At 35.9% G+C, this 21,286-nt stretch overlaps 2 protein-coding genes across 2 annotated transcripts; one reads left to right on the forward strand and one right to left on the reverse strand.

Moving 5' to 3' along the window:
* The first annotated feature begins 720 nt into the window (after positions 1 to 720).
* On the forward strand, positions 721 to 7,612 carry LOC104087211 (beta-amylase 8). Its single transcript, XM_009591621.4, has 10 exons — positions 721 to 1,235; positions 2,002 to 2,226; positions 3,423 to 3,503; positions 3,729 to 3,932; positions 4,255 to 4,449; positions 4,820 to 4,984; positions 5,617 to 5,877; positions 6,468 to 6,674; positions 6,856 to 7,075; positions 7,428 to 7,612. Exons 1-10 carry the CDS (start codon positions 825 to 827, stop codon positions 7,454 to 7,456), a joined length of 1,998 nt encoding a protein of 665 aa, XP_009589916.1. The 5' UTR covers positions 721 to 824; the 3' UTR covers positions 7,457 to 7,612.
* A 684-nt stretch (positions 7,613 to 8,296) lies between these two features.
* Positions 8,297 to 10,555, reverse strand: LOC104087212 (methanol O-anthraniloyltransferase-like). Its single transcript, XM_009591622.4, has 2 exons — positions 9,991 to 10,555; positions 8,297 to 9,376 (listed from the first exon to the last, which is right to left on the reverse strand). Exons 1-2 carry the CDS (start codon positions 10,414 to 10,416, stop codon positions 8,468 to 8,470), a joined length of 1,335 nt encoding a protein of 444 aa, XP_009589917.1. The 5' UTR covers positions 10,417 to 10,555; the 3' UTR covers positions 8,297 to 8,467.
* Positions 10,556 to 21,286: the final 10,731 nt, after the last annotated feature.

Raw genomic sequence — 21,286 nt, forward strand, 5'->3', positions numbered from 1 at the left:
ACTTTCTTTTTGGTCAAAGGACATAGAATTTGAAGTATACTCAAATTTTTGTCCATTTTTATTGTCTAAATATTAGAAAATTCAAATGACAATCTTTTAAAATGTAAAATTATTTTAAACGATAAAAAGATTAATCAATATTATATACAAAGAAATAAAAATAGAGAAAATAACGTATATATGTAATTTGCCGCTAAACAAGTACCTTAAAAAATAATTATAGGTAAAATAAGACAACGATCGGGCTCAAAATTAAAAAAAATTATTAATAATAATCGAGTTCGAATGCCTATATTATTATTTAGGTATGAATAGAATAAGGTTACAGTTTAGAAGTTCCGTTAAAATGAGTAAAATGTGGGTAAAGAATTTTTAATTTTTGGTCACAAATCTTGTAATAAATAATACGAAATATACATGCAATGCTCAGATAAAGTTGAATGAATATTTTACATATCAATCAACGCTACTCTTATGAATTTTTTGTACAATGAAGTAAGTAAGAAAATAAATTGAAGGAAGGACCGATATAGTAGATCTAACTCCCTTATATGATTAGTATTTATCATTTTGGAATTTGAATTATTAATTTTTATGTTATTACGCAAATACATCTTTTGAACAATATTTATGTTATTTTTAAAAATTTGTTTTCGTTAACACGAAAAATTTATCTTAAGTTAAGACTTAAGACTAGCAGTATGAAAAAGGGAAACTGAAAACAAAAATATTTAGTTATGTAATCAGAAAATCCAAGCCATTAGAGAACTGTGTGTGTGTGTGAAAACTTGAAGCACAGAGCACATTGAAGAAGACATGCAACAATGAACAATCTCAATCCCCACCACTCCATTCCTAATTCCCAACATCCGGATCCCCAATTCCCCAACCCGAATGAAGATCCAAACCCGAATCCCCCTCCTCAACCCCAACCTCGCCGTCCTCGGGGCTTCGCCGCCACAAACGCCGCCGCCGGAGCTACAAACAAGAGCAGAAAAGAGAGAGAAAAGGAGAAAGAGCGAACGAAGCTACGCGAACGTCACCGTCGAGCAATTACGAGCCGAATGCTCGCCGGACTCCGTCAGTACGGGAATTTCCCACTTCCGGTTCGTGCTGATATGAATGATGTACTCGCTGCACTTGCTCGTCAAGCCGGTTGGACCGTTGAACCTGATGGTACCACTTATAGACAATCTCCTCCTCCTCCTAATAATAATAATGCTGCTTCCTGTTTGGTGAGTGCTCTCATTTATTTACTGAATGTCAATGTTCTTTTATAAAATTATCTAAATTGTGTTAAATTATCTGAATTGTTTGTTGTTAAACTATTCTCGAGCTCAGCTTTTGTGTTGAGTTACGTGCAAGGTCTATTATCTTACACACTTACCAGCGTGATTTTGCTATGAAGATTGAAATCTCAACTAATGTTTTTGCCAAAGTTTGAGACTTTATTGTTTACGTTTGATAATATTTAGTGTTTATGTACCTCTATTCATTTCATAGTATAGAGGGTATTCCACTTAAGCCATTAAACAATGCCGTTTTACCTTTTCAATGAGATAGAGAATCACGTTGACCCGGGAAGTGTAGCTTAGCAGTCATTAAAATGCTTGAAAACCACTGGGGATGAGGGTTCAAATTCCAGCAGAATAAAAAACACATTAGGTTATTTCTTCGTGAGCCTTGGTAGATAGAATTACCCGATACCTATGTTTTTGGAGGTAGCAGTACTTGGGGGAATAATCGAGGTGCACACAACCTGACCCAGACACTACCTTTTTGATATTTGTTTTTGGATTATAACATCTTTTTTTTTTAAAGGGGGAAAATTGTGCAATAGTATTGACTAAAAATTGATATTCATACTTTGCTTGCACTGCATCTGTTGCTGCAAAGATAGCATCTATTCTCATTGGGATGCGATATCTTCTTGATATTCTGTTTAAACTTGTCGACAAATATGATGTGTTAATTTTCGTTAGTACTGAATAAATTGCACAGGGGCCTTATGAGGTGATGTCTGTTGAGAGTCCGGTTTCTGGTAGTTCTTTGAGAAATTGTTCAACAAGAGCATCCATGGACTGTCAGCCATCAGTGCCAAGGATCAATGAGAGTTTATCGCCAGCATCTTTTGATTCTATTGTAGTCACAGAAAGTGACACGAAGGCTGATAAATTTACAAGTACCAGTACAATGAATTCTACAGAATGCTTAGAGGCAGGCCAGGTAAATTCCAAGTTCTTGTAACCTGAGGATATTGTATATTAAGGATAATCTTCAATGTTGCTTTGAGGTTTATTACTTATCTTGATGTATGTACCGTCTTAACCATTTTCATTAGAGTGCCGTATACCACTCTTAAGAAAAAACTAATTGGTTGTTTTGGCATATATGAGAACTTAGGAAGATTGAAGATACAGCATCCTCCATCCCCTTATTTGATAAGTTCCAACTCAGAAGGGGAAAAGGAGACTCTGCTACTAAATTTGAGTTATTTAATATTAGGTTTATCTTCTTTTTTGCATTTTGGACTATTTTAGTCGCTTTTTAATCTCTCTCTCTCTCTCTCTCTCTCTCTCTCTCTCTCTCTCTCTCTCTCTCTCTCTCTCTCTCTGAGTGATATTGAACTACTTAAACATCATGCAAGAACCCGTGAAATTGATCGAGTAGGTCATCTGTACCTCGTGCTTTGTTTTACATTTTTTGGGTAGATTAAAGATATAAATAATGTCAGGGGTCGATGCAGCTTCAAGGTACCAGGTTCATCTGAGCCCAATACTTCCGATGCGGAGTATAAATAAATGTGTAAAAATCCACTAAAATTACAACAATAAGTAGATAAGAACGCATAACTTTAAAGATATAATGGGTTCAATGCTAAAAACCTAAGAAGTTGAACCCATAAAGATTAAATCCTCGATCTGCGTCGGTATATATATATATATATATATATATATATATATATATATATATATAAGGATGTAATTTCTTGTCCTGGTTGTTGTCATGTCCCCTATTTCTCAAAAATTTTTGTGTCTCTGTATCTTTTATTCATGCTACTTAAGCTGCGTCTATGTGAGATGGCATATTTGATGTACTAATTGCTTGTTCCACTTCAGACATATCTGAGAGAGTGGTTTATCTTTTCTCCTACATGGGAAGATGTTAATGCTGACTTTCTTCTTTCGAAATCTCACAGTCTTAATTCAACATAGTTGCTCGTACAGTTTGTAAGCTATTTTTAATTAATGGTCGGGCTACATTAGTTCTCCTAATAGTAGCAAATGACAGACTCAGCTGTTCTTGATTCGGCATGGTTGCTTGTATAGTTTGTAAGCTAGTTTTTATTTGAGGTTGGGCTACATTAGTTCTCCCATTGGATGATTAATGGAAAAGGAAAACTAACAAGTTACTTGTTGCAGCTCATGCAAGAACTTCACTCTGGGGAGCATGGAATTGGTTTATCAGGAACTCAATACGTCCCTGTTTTTGTTATGCTCTCTGTAAGCAGCTTTCTCCTTAAAATATTTTTATTCTTCATACATGTATAAGGTGGACGCGCCAAGTTTCAAGATTACTTCTCTCATTTGTTAATGCCTTTCCATGTTCAACATTCGAAAGAAAGCACAAACTGATTATTTATCATCTAGTTGCCACTATGCAGCATCATGTGTTCACATATTCGACTTTCTAATTATCCATCTAAGTCATGGCTTTGTTTTTGGCAGAGTGGTCTAATCAACAATTTCTGCCAGTTGATGGATCCTGATAGTGTTAAACAGGAGCTGCAGCAGCTTAAGTCTTTAAAAATCGATGGAGTTGTGGTAAATTGCTGGTGGGGCATCGTTGAAAGCTGGGTACCTCAGAAATACGAGTGGTCTGGCTACAGGGAATTGTTCAACATAATCCAAGATTTCAAATTGAAATTGCAGGTATAAGAACACTCATACACATATTATACTCATATTGATGCCTCGGTACCCCTAACAAGTTTTAAACGAGTCATCTTTTTGTGGGAACCCTGGTGTTTCCTGCTCTTTTCATTGCTGTGTGTTCCAAACCATCCATTCTTAAGATGCATCATTACATCTACACTCTGGAATGTCATTTGCTCCATTCCTTGAGGGGAATTGGTAAATGTTCGCATTTTATGTTCACATCAAGACATTTCTGGAGCTCTAGCTTATCTAGACATATTTATGGATTTTCCAATAATAGAGTATTTTATGGAGTTTTGTTTTTTAATCCACAAAGGTTGTTATGGCATTTCATGAAAATGGAGGAAGTGATACCAGTGGCATGTTCATATCCCTTCCTCAGTGGGTTCTGGAGATAGGAAAAGACAATCAGGATATATTCTTTACTGATCGTCAAGGCAGAAGGAACACTGAATGCCTATCCTGGGGCATTGACAAAGAACGAGTATTAAGAGGTAGAACTGCCATCGAGGTATTAAGTTTTCCTTTATTTTTTCAAGAGAGAAAAGCTAACATTCCCTGATTCTTGGGAAGGGAATATCTCTCTAGTAGATGTTACCCAATCATGTAAATCCTATTGTCAACTGAATAATGAATAATTTGTATTTTCCAAGGAACTTTCCACAAGACTAGTTTTAGAAGTGAAAGATAATGTGGCTTTCGTAATAGCTGTCTGATTGATATATCATTTCCTACATAAAAAGTGTTTTCTCCACATGATTGACTCCGTTGAAGATGAGACGAAATTAAAGCAAAAACTAAAAAGAAAAAAGTACAGCAATCTTCTACATTGTGACTAAACCTTGGTTTTTCGATCACTAGTTTAAAATCCAATTTTGCAGGTTTACTTTGACATGATGAGAAGCTTCCGAACTGAATTTGATGACTTGTTCGCTGATGGTCTAATTTCTGCCGTTGAAATTGGACTTGGAGCGTCTGGGGAGCTAAAGTACCCTTCTTTTTCTGAAAGGATGGGGTGGAGGTATCCTGGTATTGGTGAGTTTCAGGTACTTGTTATAGGAAGGTTGTGATGTATAAGTTGTTAAGTGATTTGGTCATATTGCTTAGTCTTCACCGACTATAACTCTAGAAAAAGATCGGATCTTGTTCCCTGGGTCTGTTTGATAAACCTGGTGTGCCTGAAAATGCTGGAGTCTGAGTCTGACCCTGATTGGTTCTTCGTTAACCCAAGTCAATCATTTTAATGTAGTTAAATTGTCAAACTTATAAAGTTTCTTAAAACAGATTAATAGCTTTTCTTTTGAACTGGATAAACTTATAAAGTTTCTTAAAACAGATTAATAGCTTTTCTTTTGAACTGGATAACTACTATATTTACATCCTGAATATGCATTTAAAACCCTTTAGAAGATTAGTGGGAACTCTTATAACTAGATTTATCAGTTTGTTCAATAAAGGATTTTTTTGTTTGATTTGGTTAATTTATTTCAGCTTCTAATTTAATATCTCTGCAATGGTTGAACCTGTGAGACATGCCACAGAATTCTGTGTCCTGGACAGCCTTAATTCTCCCATTATCTCCGTGATCAATACACTAATGCTTCTTGCTTTCTTAGTGAAATTCCATTATGCAGTCTGATAGATCCTCTAATTGGCTTCTATTCTTTTACTGTTTCAGTGCTACGATAAATATTCTCTGCAGAATCTGCGAAAAGCTGCAACATCAAGGGGACACTCTTTCTGGGCGAAGGGACCTGATAACGCTGGTTATTACAATTCCAAGCCACATGAAACTGGATTCTTCTGTGAACGAGGTGATTATGATAGCTACTATGGGCGATTTTTCCTCCATTGGTATAGGCAGGTCTTAATAGATCATGCTGATAATGTTCTCTCCCTGGCAACTCTTGCTTTTGAGGGAGTGCAGATTGTTGTGAAGGTACGTATATGGGCTAGTTCAGCTCATCATACTTTTTTGACCTCGTTCTGCTTATTTCCTATATTTGGGCTTTTGTTCTTTGTCACAAATGGCATACATACATTTTCAATTATTCAAAGGGTATTTGTTTATGCTCTTTTCATCCCAAATCAATAGTCTTTAAAAGGTCAGCGTGGTGCACTAAGCGCTCCCGCTATGCATGGTGTCTGGGCAAAGGCTAGAATTATTTGACCAGTTTTTGAAATGCGATCTCTACTTCAGATAATATTATGTTTTTTAATAAAAGAAGTTAGAGATTTGAAAGCTGCCCAGGAGTACTAAAAGTTGCAAAAAAAATTTAGTTCAAAAATTTGAAAGTTTTTGGTCAAATATAATTTTGTTTTGCACTCATGAAGCGGAATTAATAATCCCTTTTGAGTTTCTTCTGATAAGTGAAATTGAGCTTAGCTGGTGCACATTGACACTAGTATCTTAGGTAAATGACACAAAGTAGTAAATTTTGTATAAAACATTTACAGTATGTTGAATGAAGAACTTGAATTCATACAAGTGTATCTTTTCCTGGTAAATGAGTGTTTCCTTTTCTGCAGATTCCAGCAATTTATTGGTGGTACAGAACGAGCAGCCATGCGGCAGAGGTCACAGCTGGATATTACAACCCCACGAACCAGGACGGCTATTCTCCAGTGTTTGAAGTTCTCAAAAAGCACTCCGTGACAGTAAAGTTTATCTGCTCAGGATTTCAGGTTCCAGAAACTGATGATCCGTTGGCAGATCCAGATGGTTTGAGTTGGCAGGTTATTGACTTCTAACATCCATTTGAGTACTCTCTTAAGGGCAATAAAAGAATTCAATTCGAAGATGAAAGTCATTTCGACCTCCACATGCACCCGTGCAAACCTTGGGACATATATCTTTCCGATAGCACGAGTTTGTTTTTTCTTTTCCTACCTCTTGAACGCCTTTCCATTTCTGCAGATACTGAATTCAGCATGGGATAAGGCGCTTCCTGTTGCTGGTCAGAACGCATTTCCATGCTATGATAGAGAAGGATTAATGAAGCTGGTTGAGACTGCAAAGCCTAGAAATGATCCTGATCATCACCTTTTCACCTTTTTGGCATTTCAACAACCATTGCCTTTGGTTCAGAGTGCAATATGCATCTCAGAACTGGACTACTTTATCAAATCCATGCATGGTATAGTTTTCTGATTGTCAATATTATTACCTTATCTTTTTGGTCTGCCAAATATACTACATCTAATTCAAGTAGTTCTGAAGAATATGAACTTCGTCGTTTTGATTTTCAGAAGTAACGAACACAAAGTTTTGATGTGTAAACCGGAATAATATATTCACTTACATTTCTTAACCATACTTGACCAGAAAAGAGGTTAAACCTCTTGGTTACATGCCATTGTGGGTAGCTTAAAGGAAAGAGCGATCAATCTCACCAAATACGTTCATCTGCATAATGTTCGAGTTCTTTGAGATGTAGTAGATCCCTATAACTCTGACTAACTTCTATGCATTCTTGTTTCTATTTTCAGGAGAAATCATCAACAATGTGGAATCTTAAGTTGGTATATATAGAATCTTTATTGAAGTGAAGAGGATCTTTTATCAACTTCATGACTTCCATTCTCTGTACTATCCAAATTTATTTGGTCTGTTCATGTAACTGTAAATGGAATTCAGCTAATTTTTTATTTTAAAATTACACTTTCTTTGGTAAGTACAATTCTATTCGCATCACGAGTCACCATTTCTATTATGGTTAGTTGTAAGTTGAAGAGGAACAAGTAGTTCTCTTCTTTTTTTCTTTTTCCGGTTGAAACGGTAGAATCATGCTTGGCTTAAATGACCATGTTACATCAAAAGTGAAGTGTGTTTGTTATGCTCTAATGGAAAATATTCTTGGGAAAAATGCTTTTTAGAAAATAAGCCATTTTGTGGCGTTTCGATTAAAATTTATTTTGACGAGGAAGGTCCGAATTTTCTCTATTGCGAATACCGTAGGAAAAAATCAATTTCAGGAGACAACCACAAGGGATGGAACACAGCCTAGTTTTATACAATGGTGTACAGTACAAGTACTTTCTATAGGAAAAAGGATAGACAAGTACTAGGAGAGTAACCCTTCGGGTTGCCCAGTTAGTTTGGAGGGCGGTCATTCATACGGATGACAATCCTGGGATCAATTCCCCCCTCAATGCCTTTCGGGTTGAGCCTGTCGCACAGGGCTTGCCTAGTGCGGCTTGCAGTGCGGTTTACCGCAGGGTGCTCACCCGAAGGGCGGCTGCGAATTTCCCCTCTTACTAAAAACAAGTACTAGGAGAGTTACTCTTCCAGTAGATTATGTTATAATTTAATGACAAGAATTACTTTCATTTAATGATTAGAATTACTTTTACAATTACACTTCCAATGTGGGACTGTTGTTGATAAACTCTCTTTATTAATTTCACTTCAATATTACAAAGTACAAACTATTCAACATCATAAAGCAAGATATATTGTACATACACTCCATAATTCTGATTTAGTCTCTCTCAAAACATGTATTGAGGTGGAAAGGGAGAAAAAAACCTTAAATCTTTGAAATTATGTTGACACCTTCCACATCTTTGAAAGTCATGTTGTAGACAGCCTCTTGAAATTTTTCCATGGCCAGTGGAGGCAAACTTATAGCAATGAGAATACCTTTTTCTCCCTTGTCATTTTTAACAGGCACACAAAAACTAATGAAAGATATAGCTTTTGGAACCCCTCCAAAAATAGGCTTTCCCCATCCAAAATCAACTTCATCAAATCTAACAGATCTATTATCTGAGACAATAAAATTCCAAGATTTTGACAACTCTGGTCTCCCTTTAATCACCATAAGATCTGCCACTGATCTAATGTACTCTTCATTCATATGATCTTTAACTTTCTTAACCAATTCAACTGCATATGATAATGAACTTGAACATAACAATCCTACTTTTGATACAATGGCTGGAGCGACGAATGCATTACCATAATATCCACGTGGTAGTTCAAATTTTAGTGATTTTCCACGTACATTAACAATATATGTCAAACGAACAATCTCTTCAGGGCGCAGGCCCAGAGCAATTGTACGATATTTCCATAAAAATGCCACTAATAACTCGAATTTTGTGCTTTCACTATGGTTTGGAAAAACTTGATTTTTAATGGCTTCCATCTCTTTATTTCCAAAGAAAAATGATTTTTGGACCAACTTGTCTTCTAAAAATTTCCATGCATTTTTTGATTCAATTTGCTCATCATACTCAGGGTGAGTACATGTAATGCATGGTAGTGATCTTGCATTTAGGAGTTCTCTTTCCCATACAGGTAATATTGTAGGTGTAGAAGCTCCTTGAATTAATTCACTTAATGCATTTAGAAAATTTTTTAAGCCATAGGCATCCATCATAGTGTGATTAAGTCTGATTCCAACAGCAAATCCGCCACAGCTAAAACGGGTAACCTACATGTAAAAGGTAATATAAGTTTAATAATTTAACTTCGGCTAGTGTAAAAGAATTGTTATATTATCAGGTATGTTGGAAATAGTAAAGTTAAATATTTAAGTGTCTTGGTTTATATGCCTTTTTAGTTAGATAATAGATACATGATCTTTTGGATTATTCTAGTTGTCTTTTGTGTTTTTCATAGTGGCTAACTTCAGATGTTTGTGAAACCATTTACTAGTATTGAATCCATACCAAAAGAATTTCTTAACACCTATAAACACCCCATTTTGTTATCTTGTATTGCTAAGACTGGAGCTTTCCTATGATCTAAGTGTGCTCTTAAGTTTATTTCCTTATTCATCTTCTTTGTGCCTTACGATATTATTAAGGATTCACGAATATAAGGTCAACTAAAAGATAACTATAGGTAATCGTTTATAAACAGTAGGATCAGAAACCTAAAAATAAAAAAAGTTGCATCTCTTGTAAATTTTTTTACACTATCAGTATATCAACGTTAAGTGGCATAACATATAAATACCTCTTCAACATGTCTCGAATTTCAACCCCTATATAATGGAATTTTTGAAAGAAAAAAAAAACATAAAGGAGATTATTGATTGTTTACCTGAATTAACAAAAGAGGACAACCAATGATTCCATCCGAACCAGGAACATTGTGAATCACTAAATCCAAGTATGTACATGGTGGTTTAATTGAGTTTCCTAACTTGTCAAGCTCTATATTAGCATCAGCTTCAACAAACAAGATTCCTTCACCATTGCAATTTACCAAAAGCTTCTTATTTGGCCCTTCAAAAATCCTACCAGCTAATGGATAGTAAAATACTAGGGTTTTTGACAGTCCATTTTTGATAAATTTTGCAGGATCTTTCCCTTCCATTGAAGAATTATATTTGTAAAACATTATTGTGGGCATTTGGAAATGAGTACTTCCTTGATCATCTATATCAGATAGATGTTTTGTCTCACGAGGTGTTACTTTTGCTGGAACTACTAATTTTGGCTTGTGATGTGTTATTGAAAATGCCATAGTGTGTGTCAAACGTGTCGTTCGATAAAGGAATGAGTATCACATAAGTACGGATTTTGAAATATAAATCTTAACTAATAGGAGTGTGTACTTTTGGTAAGCATTTGAGTTAGATTTATAGTGCCATTTAGCAACAAGAAACGAGTATGTTGGATCCCATATTGATGGGACGAGGGTTTCGTAGTATTTTTATATGATCTTGGGCAATCCTCACTTCATGCGTTAGATTTCGGGGTTTAGTTAGGTCCGAGGTCCATTCTTATTATGGTATCAGAGTTAGGTTCATCCCACTTTATTGTTACCGATGTTGGGTCCCCATTTATGTTGTCCATGCTCCAAAGCAGGCTTGGACGTGAGGGAGAGTATTGAGTCCCACATCGGTGGGATGAGGGTTTCGTGGTCTCTTTATATGGTCTTGGGCAACCTCATTTCATGAGCTAGTTTTGTGATTGAGTTAGGGTCGATGTCCATTTGTGTCCTACATGACGATTATTGGCCAGAAAAATATCGAAGTAATCTTATAGATGGTCATTCAACTCTACTTCATTGCACTAAAATCACTAAACTAATTTATTATCAACAAGTCACCCAACTTTGTTAAAGTATCATCCAAAGTCACTACACAATTTTTAATAATCAAAAAGTCGCTCAACTTTGCATAAGTATTATAAAAATTTAGGTTAATTTGGGACACCTATTCTTAAGTGGTCCAGGACCAGCATTACGTACATGCATGGCTTTAGAAACACATTACTATTCTAATTAACGTAATTTAATTTGCATTCAATGAACTTAGCCCCAGTCAAATGATAGTGACCTGCTCCCATTCAATTTGCATGTTATAGTAAGTAAATTTTAGAAGATTGGACATTGATCCGTGCACGAAATATATTTTCAACAATCTATTCCTCGCTTCAAGTTTAGAAAAACGTATAATTTATCTGTAACAAGTTTCTACAATACTATAATACTCATGTAAGTTTATCTATAACATTCAATTTGCATGTAATAATAACTAGATTTTAAAAGATTGGACAATGATCCTTGTTGAAAGAATTTATTGGTCATTTCAAGTTTTGCAAAATGTATATTTTATTTATAACAAGTGTATGACTCTATAATACAATAATACTCCTGAGTTTATCGATAAATTCAATTTGCATGTAATTATAATGACTAGATTTTAAAACACTGGACAATGATCCTTGTTGAAAGAATCTATTGATCATTTCAAGTTTTGCTAAATGTACAATTTATCTATAAACAATTATGACTCTATAATACAACTAAGCTCCTGTGAGTTTATCTATTAACATTCATTCAACTTGCATGTTAAAATGACTAGATTTTAAGAGATTGGACAATGATCCTTGTTGCAAGAATCTACTCGTCACTTCTAGTTTTGCAAAATGTACAATTTACTTATATATAATATATACGTGCGACATAATTAATAGTATTCCCTCTATCCCAATTTATATGGCACCACGATTTTTTTACATATCTTTTAAATATTTTAAATTGTTAATTATTATGATTTATATCCCATCCGTCTCAATTTATGTAACACTCATTCCTTTTAGTCAATCAAAAAAAGAATGTCATCTTTCTTTATTTAAAAACAGTTTTCAAAAATATTCATTTCTTTCTTAAACTTCATGCCGATCAAGTCAAAACCGCCACATAAATTGAAGCAAAGGAAATAATACTTTCTATATAATTTTTAAATATATAAAATTTATTAAAAAAACTTAAAGATTCTATGTCAATTAGTCTGGCAAAAACTAAATGACGACGAGTACATTCGGTTCAGAAGCTTCAGTTCCTCCAAGTAATAACTTCACTTTTCTACACGGCTCTCTTTGATATTTTAATGCAGAAGATTCAATTAAATTATTACCGGAGTCTCCTTCTTTGAAAAGTTACCTTATGTAAATAAGGTAAAACATTTTTTTTTAGATTATATGCAAGTTGTTGGATCTCCTTGACATAAAAAAAAATCAGAATGTAATGATAAAGGGAGTTCAAAAGTTACTTTAGGCCATAGATTCAAATCGAGTTATAATATCCTAGCATTTTTTTGAATCTCTTTATATAAACTCTTGGCTTCATCACTGATTACCAGATGCTCATAAGAAGAGATCCGATTCGGGCATACATGGGCCAACTCCAACTATATTTTCACGCCCCGAATCTGGGCCTGGACGTAACACGACACCCGGTGCCTGACTACATGTGACCGAGCGAACCAACTGCTGACTGAATCAACATGTGGTATCATAACATATTGAATGCGGAAGATAAGCTAACACATGCTGATATACTGAAAGCCTTAATGATATAAATCAGGTGCGGAAACACTAATATAATTCTGAAATATATTTGTAGCAAATATTGCTTAACATGAAAAGCCTGCAACTTTATCTAACTATTACTCTAGTCTATGAAGCCTCTAATAAAATACTGAAAACGCTGACTGTCTGTAAATACATAAAGACTGTAACGTAGTGGTAATGCCCCGAAAGAACTGGGGTTCTCTAAATAGCTGGTACGAGGATCCTAGCGCTATGAATCGTCAAACCTGTTAATCATTACCTGCATCGTGAGATGCAAGCCCCAGGAAAATGGGGCGTCAGTACATTTAAATTGCACTTGTATGTAAAGAAACTGAAATAAAGAAATATAAATGGTGAAACTGATACTGATTTGATAATTGAGAATTTATAGGTTCGGAAAGAAATAAAGGTTATTGAGAGCTTCCCTTTCTAGAGCAAGTTTTTGTGTTTTAGGGTGTGGGGGACGAAGTAGGGCTTTAAAAATGATCCCTCGGGTGAGCTCCCATGCACCTGAAGGCCCATCCGCGCACCTGGACGGGCAGCAAGGCAGTAGCATTGCCACAAGTGTGCGGCCGTGCACGAGACCATCTGGGCACGCATACTGTGCATTGTCCAGTAAAATGAACATTACTTTTTGCACAGGTATCCTTTCAGACTCCACAATATATCGTTGGAAATATATTTCAAAGGGCTACAACTTTAGTATTTTGTCGTTTCCCAAATTCACTACCGATTTGCACGAAATCCTGATGGAAGTCTGACCTTCCATAAACTTAGTCGATTTCATCGGATCTTATGTACCTCACTCTCCGCCTTGATTCCAAAATAACTATTTTCACCCATACTCATCCCGATAGGACTTTACATGTTTAAAATATCATATTAATACTCATTTAGCATGTTCACACCTAGTCCGAATTTACGAAGTGTTACATTATCTCCCTCTTAGGATTATTCGTCCTCGAATGATTGTCCTGACTGTAACTTCGGCTAACTTTGGACCTCAAACGGGTCTGGTGGAAATATGTGAACACTGAACTTTCATGAACACTTGCATACTAAACTCAACGAATACCTGATTACCGAACTGATGAGATACTGAATTGAATGACAACTGAATACTGAACTGATTGAATACTGAAAGACATGGAGATTATAATATAAGGTCTGAATGAAAAGGTTAGTTACCTTCAACATTTCTCCAAAACACCCACCAACTATCATAGCATAACACAAGCCTCACAGGGCATCATAAAGTGCATAACATAAAATATATACGTGAATACTGGTCTGCCATGGATACGTGAATACTGAATTAACATGGATATATGAATATTGAACTGGCATGAATATTTGAGTATTGAACTGACATCAATATTTGAGTACTAAGCTGGCATGAATATCTGGGGTATTGGATTGACATGAGTATTTAAGTATTGAAAACTTGAATGTCATAACATGACACGTGAAGTACTGGGTGTACAACCGCTAATTCTAGTGGCAACTCCAACTCATAAGCTATTTATCCGATCTTTTGCGGGATTCTATATGGCCCAATATAGCGGGAACTAAGCTTCCCCTTCTTCCCAAATCTCATAACGCCTTTCATAGGCGAAACTTTCAAAAACACCCAATCATCAACTTGGAACTCTAAGTCTCTACGCTACACGTCCGAATAGGGCTTTTGATGGCTCTGAGCCGTCTTCAAATGCTCTTGAATCAACTTGACTTTCTCCATAGCCTGTTAGACTAAATATGGTCCCAACAACTCCGCTTCACCAATGTCGACCAACTGATTGGCGACCTACATCTTTGCCTATACAAAGTCTCGCACGATGCCATCTTGATACTAGATTAGTAGCAGTTATTATAAGCAAACTCAATGAGAGGTTTGTGATCATCCCAATTGGAGCATGCTTTCAAAATGAGCGATGCAATCATGTTATAAAATCTATATTTACCATCTCCACTCATGAATATGTGTAAACTGTGGTAAAATACCGGGCTTTCTACTACTCGACTTTCACTTGCTGATAATTTGGACACTTGGCCACAAAGTACGCGACGTTCTTTTTCATGTTGTTCAACCAATAAATCTCCTTGAGCATGATACATATTTGGGGAACCTGGATGGATAGAATACCTGAAATTTTGGGCTTCAGACATAATCCGCTCTTTGAGCCCATCTATGTCTAAAACGCTAGTCTGCCTTGGTACCTCAAGGTATCATCATCTCCCCCTTGTTCAAAAGTCATCGTCTTATGCTTGTAACTCCCCTCTTTCAGCTGCAACAAGTAGGGATCATCAGACTATTTCTCTTTCACTTTGGCTACTAAGGAGGAACAAGTCCTGTTCTGGACAACAACTTTACCATCTTCAGAGTCCGAAAGTAGAACTCCTTGCTTGGCTACGTGGTGAACTTCTTTCACCACAGTTCTCTTGTCTGCATAAACCGTGAGCTATACTTCCCATACTTGATTATATTTTTAAGGTACTTCCTGAAAATACTTATAAAATTATTGTGAGCTAAATCTTTGACTAGTACTCCGAAGATTAAAATCTCGTGCAATAGCATATGGAATTACCCTCGTGATACATAACTGAGCATGATTTTATAGTTTTTATATCACATGCTAACCATGCGGGTTTCAAATCTCCATTTGGACTTGCTAACAATTTTCACCTCTCCCCCTTAGAACAAAGGTTAAGGTCTTGTACTTGCGGATCCTTCTCTTATGTTGGGATCCAAACAACTTTCCTTATCTTTTGAAATTCTTTGCATTTTACGTCAATGACGACTCATCTTCAGACTTGCTTCTAATCAATCTTTCTTACTAGGAAAAACTAAATTACTTATATAAATGGAAGGCTAATATATTCACAACTATCAAACACAATCTTGATGATTTAACTCTTCTCACTCTATCAATCTTGGGTAAACCTCTTTTCGATAACTCTTGAAGGCTATTCTTTTGTAGTTTGTACTCTTACTGCTAGCTGATTTTTCTTTCTTCCATTGTCACTGTACTTCGAGTTTAACTTAAAATCTTTGGGTTCTAACACACGTTCGATATTTCAAACTGTCATCTACGTCACTAGAGTTAACCTGGCTAAGTGAATCAAATCTTACCTCTTCTAGCTCTGTTGAAATTGCTAATTTACTGTATCTATTCAAAACTTACTTACTATTCTTTTACTAACCACCTGCTAGTATCATGTTTTCTTATTCTACTTTGAATAACTAACGTGAAGCATAGGTTATTTCTAACTTCCCTCACCATCCGACCATATTCTACGGTCACATACTATCCTTTTTAACTGTGTACATGGATCATACTTAGGGAAAGTTCATTTGTCTTAAACGAAATTGGAATATCTAACCCCAAACTTTTAATATACTTCAAAATCATATCGGACGATAAACATTTAGGGTAAACACTTAGTCACATAACCTAAGGGAGAACTGTCATATCTTTTATCTCACAATAATAGTTGTTTCTTATAGTAACTTACTAACGTGGTACTTCTAGTTCTGATTTGAATAATCTAAACAACTTAAAATCATTCTTGGCTGTTAAAATCACTATTGGCTATTTTTGGTTCTCATTTCATACATCATATCTTCTAGTTATATGCCTGAGTTGTACGAAAATATATCTTTGGTTATAACAAACATTTCTAACTCCTAGGTATTTTTTCCTTAGGCTCTTTTCTATCCAAAACTGTAATGACTAATTTTGTGCCCGCTACGGTTTAATTCTTAACATGTTACACTATGGGGTCTGACATCTAAACTATTATCATTCAATATGTGGCTCCATTTTCAAGAATTAAATGAATTTGTTCTGGGAGGTAAAACATATACAAATACACTACCATGTACAAACTTATCCTTTAGAGTGTACCATCATCTGATAAATCACTTTCTACACCATCCGGTGAGTCTTGGGTCTTAATCCAGACCTAAAACATGCAAAGATTTTTCTATAACCACTATTACTTACATTTTACTTTAGCACCCATAGGCATCACTATATACTCACAAGTCACCAGAATTTGGACACATTGAAAATTGGAGATCTGGAACTAAATAACCGAATATTAGCATACTGAATAACCATAAACTTGCTAGCTGAAAGACCGTATAGCTGGTAATTGAGATAAACTTATAACCATAAAACATGATAACTGCTTTTGCACTTTTTTATTAGGTTATGCTCTAATATGTACTACTATCCATTGCATCCCACTTTCAACATCCTCTCAAGTCTCATTTGTTACCAACCTTGCCCGTTATACCCCAATGAGCAATCATCCTTTCTAGAACCTTGGTTTTTTTTTTCTTGCCCGTCGCTTGGGCATTCGATACGCCTGGAATTCGATAGGAAGATAAGGGTACCTATTACTCTATGCTTTATGGCACGATCTAGAGTAGAAAGAAATGAGAAAATCCTGAATGCTTTGGTAGTTAACTGTTAATATGAGTAGTCGGCACACAGATATAAATGAAACTCCACTGGACACGGCTTCATAGACTCCCTAGGACTCTTGAACCTGGCGCTTTGATACCAATCTTTGTCATACCCCGAACCTGGGTCTGGACGTAACACGACACCCGGTGCCTGACTACATGCGACCGAGTGAACCAACTGCTCACTGAATCAACATGTGGTATCATAACATATTGAATGCGGAAGATAAGCTAACACGTGTTGATATACTGAAAGTCTGAATGATAAAAATCAGGTGCGGAAACACTAATATACTTCTGAAAAATATCTGTAGCAAACATTGCTTAACATGAAAAGCCTACGACTCTATCTAACTGTTACTCTAATCTATGAAGCCTCTAATGAAGTACTGAAAACACTGACTGCCTGTAAATACATAAAGAATGTAACGTAATGGTAATGCCCCGAAAGAACTAGGTTTACCAAATAGCTGGTACGAGGATTCTAGCGCTCTGAATCATCAACCTGCAAATCATTACCTGCATCGTGAGATGCAGACCCCGGGAAAAAGGGACGTCAGTACATTTGAATTGCACTGGTATGTAAAGCAACTGAAAGAAAGAATATAAATGGTGAAACTGATACTGAGATGATAATTGAGAATTTATAATTGATAACTGAAATGATAACTGTTGAAACTAAAACTGAAAATGATAACTGATAACTGATAAAGGAAGTAAGGATATGAATACTCCCTCTTCTGAATGATGAACAACCTGTTTATCTGAATAGAAAAACTTGGGCCTCAAGCCCAATATATATATGCACAAACTGCGGCCTCGGGCCCAAGTATACTTATACATAACTGTGGCCTCAGGACCAAAGATGCATAAATCATTAATTGCGACCTCAAGTCCAAACATGCATAAAGCATAAACTGCGGCCTCAGACCCAAACACGCATAAAGCATAAACTGCGGCCTGAGACCGAAATACAAGTGTTCAATATCCAGGGATTTAAAAACAGGAACTGAGAATTGTACTGTAATACATGATACTGAAATACTGAACCATATTGAGTTACATGATACTTGAATGCTGAATAAAACTAAACTAAGACATGTATTCATGAACTGATTATGAGAACTTGTACTTCAACTATTTATGACATGTTGGTAATCTAGACTGAGACTCGCGGGAATTGAACACAAGCCTATATTAATTACGCACTGAGCTCACAACGTTCAGAATGAAAGTCATGAACAAATTATGAAGCTAGAGAATAGAAGTTCTACAACTATTCAAGGAACTAGGCTTAACGACATTTCTGAGGCAATTAGTAACGTCGTAAAAAAAATGTAGTGTAGGGAGAATCATTAATATTCCCAAACATAGAGAGTTAGCCTCACATACCTTGACTTCCTGCTCTTGAGCATAATATAACATTCGCCAACCCTATCAACTTTAATCTATATCAATACAAGTCAAAGGAATTCCATATTAGCAATAATACTCATGTTTTGGTCACAGAGACATTTCATCAAACACTTTATGGGCGTAAAGCCTCATAACCCTCATTAATGATGTTTCTACACCCAACAACCCATTCTCTTGCTCCAAGATAAATTCTAAAATCTCAAATTGTTATTATCAACATCATTCTTCATCACCCATAAGATAAACAATACCCTTAATCAATAATCAACAACCAACAACCTAAATCTATAACCGTTCATGCTTTTCTATCAAACTCATCAACTCATATCTCATGAACTTAGAGTTTATAATCATTAATCCAATGCTATAATCAATTAAAGGGTGAAGATATTATCTTTTGACATTCAATCCTCTTGAATTTGAGTTCTAAAGTTTCTTCTCTCATCAATGATGTCTCGATCAAATATCTATTGATTTGGAGGGTTTACCCATATTAATAAGGTATTGGAGAATTGAAATTAATTTAAAAATACCATTAGAACTTACATTGGATGGTAGAGGGACCTTTGAGGAGTTAGGTTCTTGAGAGCTTCCCTTTCTAGAGCAAGTTTTTGTGTTTTGGGGTGTGGGGGACGAAGTAGGGCTTTAAAAATGACCCCCCGGGTGCACTCCCACATACTTCAAGGCCCAACTGCGCACCTGGATCCGCATCATGGAAATAGCACTGCCACAAGTACGCGGCGCGCACGGGACCATCTGGGCGTGCATACTGCGCATTGTCCAGTAAAACGCACATTACTTTTTTGCACAGAGATCTGTTGGCTCAATTTTAAGTTTTATGGGTTTAATTTTTAGTATTTAACTTATTATATATTTAAAATTAAGGGTTTATATTTACTATTTATTAGAGTTTTAGTATATATTTACACATAAACTTAAGCACCACATTGAAAATACTGAATAATCGCCCGATTGCCACAATACATGGGGTCAAGAGAACCATATGCCACGGCTAGTTTTTTTTTTTGGGTCATAAAATATTACTTAGCTTCCTTACTGATTTGCAAAAAATACAGGGGGCAAGATGCACCGGCCAGGCACCAAGGGTGGCTGATGTTACATGATTAGCAACTACTGAACTATGATCCATATGGATCAGTACTAAAACTACTTACTACTGCAAAAGTAGGATCCATAGAAGGATCATGACAAAAACCATCTGTAGTGCTACAAGAGGGAGTGACAGAGATCATATTTCGGGATGAATTTACAGCTGGGGGATTAGGGAGTATATAAAAAACGCAAGAGTTCACAAGTCTTCGTCTCTCCACTCCTGCTTTGTCCGACTGGAAGTCATTGTAGACAAAAGGCGGTGTTGTATCAAAAAGTTGTAGACTGTTGTTACAGGATAACTTTGTACCATACTTCGCTAGGCCATCGGCTACCATATTTTAATATGACAAGAGTGGGTTGCTCTAGTGGTAAGCACCCTCCACTTCCAATTAAGAGGTCGTGAGTTCGAGTCACCCCAAGAGCAAGGTGGGGAGTTCTTGGAGGGAGGGAGCTGAGGGTCTATCGGAAAAAGCCTCTACCCCAGGGTAGGGGTAAGGTCTGCGTACAAACTACCCTTCCCAAATCCCACTAGTGGGATTATACTGGGTTGTTGTTGTTGTTGTTGTATGTATGCTGGATGAGAGGATCGCTGCCGGAGCAGTAACCTGTAGTCATTGATCAAGTTAGTGTAGTGAAGATTATTTGTATGCAGTAATGTGATTACCTCCTTTGCATCAAGATTAATCTCCAATGGGTAGTAACCATATTATAACGATAAGCGTAATCCATATAGCAAATTAAAGCTGTTAACTCCATTTGTATGCTAGTGCCAAAAGCTATATGTCTTGAAAAACCTAATATCCAGTTCCCATCAGAGGATCTTATAACCTCTCCTATTCCATTTAACCCGGGATTCCTAGAAGCCGCGCCATCTGTATTTAGTTTGTAGTGGTTTTGGGGCGGTGGATTCTATTTGATGTAAAGAGGGGTTGGTTGTGTGTTTTTATGCAGCGGAGATACGAGGAAGTGAAATTCTGCAGCCCTAATAAGAATTTGTAAATAGCGAAGGGGAGCATTAACTTGCAGTCATTGACACCGCCACTAGCTTTTAGTATATGTTTGATTGAACAAACAGTTCTGTAACACCATGTAAATTAAAATTTTCTGTAGTATATAATATTCAATTCTTATTTATTTGAAATTTATATTTATTAATCTTAGTTTTTTAAATTAATAAAATAATATAAATTCAAATATTAAGCAAACAGACAATCTTAATTATTTACTATTCAAAATATAGAAACAAAATCATAATGATGAGATGTGTATTCAAATACATATGTCATTATCTTAATAATACCAGACAGGCTAGCTAGATCTTTGATTTTAGTTGGATGGTTTCTACACTTTTACTAGTCATATTCTGGATAACATCTTGAAATTTTTCCATGGCTTGTGGAGGCAAGTTTATAGCTACTACAATACCTTTCTCTCCACTGTTACTTGTTGAATGGCACAAAACAAGGAGTAATAAAAGAGAGAGCACTAGCAGCCCTACCTAAAATAGGCTTTCCCCATCCAAAATCAACTTCGG

Source organism: Nicotiana tomentosiformis, chromosome 12, assembly GCF_000390325.3.
Source record: "Nicotiana tomentosiformis chromosome 12, ASM39032v3, whole genome shotgun sequence".
NCBI lineage: Eukaryota > Viridiplantae > Streptophyta > Magnoliopsida > Solanales > Solanaceae > Nicotiana > Nicotiana tomentosiformis.

Bases quoted from the DNA above. Each gene is read 5' to 3' on its own strand.
- LOC104087211 (XM_009591621.4), top strand. From the start codon at position 825: ATGAACAATCTCAATCCCCACCACTCCATTCCTAATTCCCAACATCCG. The intron at 2,227-3,422 runs GTAAATTCCAAG...TACTTGTTGCAG, and splicing joins AATGCTTAGAGGCAGGCCAG to CTCATGCAAGAACTTCACTC. The intron at 7,076-7,427 runs GTATAGTTTTCT...TTCTATTTTCAG, and splicing joins CTTTATCAAATCCATGCATG to GAGAAATCATCAACAATGTG.
- LOC104087212 (XM_009591622.4), bottom strand. From the start codon at position 10,416: ATGGCATTTTCAATAACACATCACAAGCCAAAATTAGTAGTTCCAGCA. The intron at 9,377-9,990 runs GTAAACAATCAA...TTTTACATGTAG, and splicing joins GTCCTCTTTTGTTAATTCAG to GTTACCCGTTTTAGCTGTGG.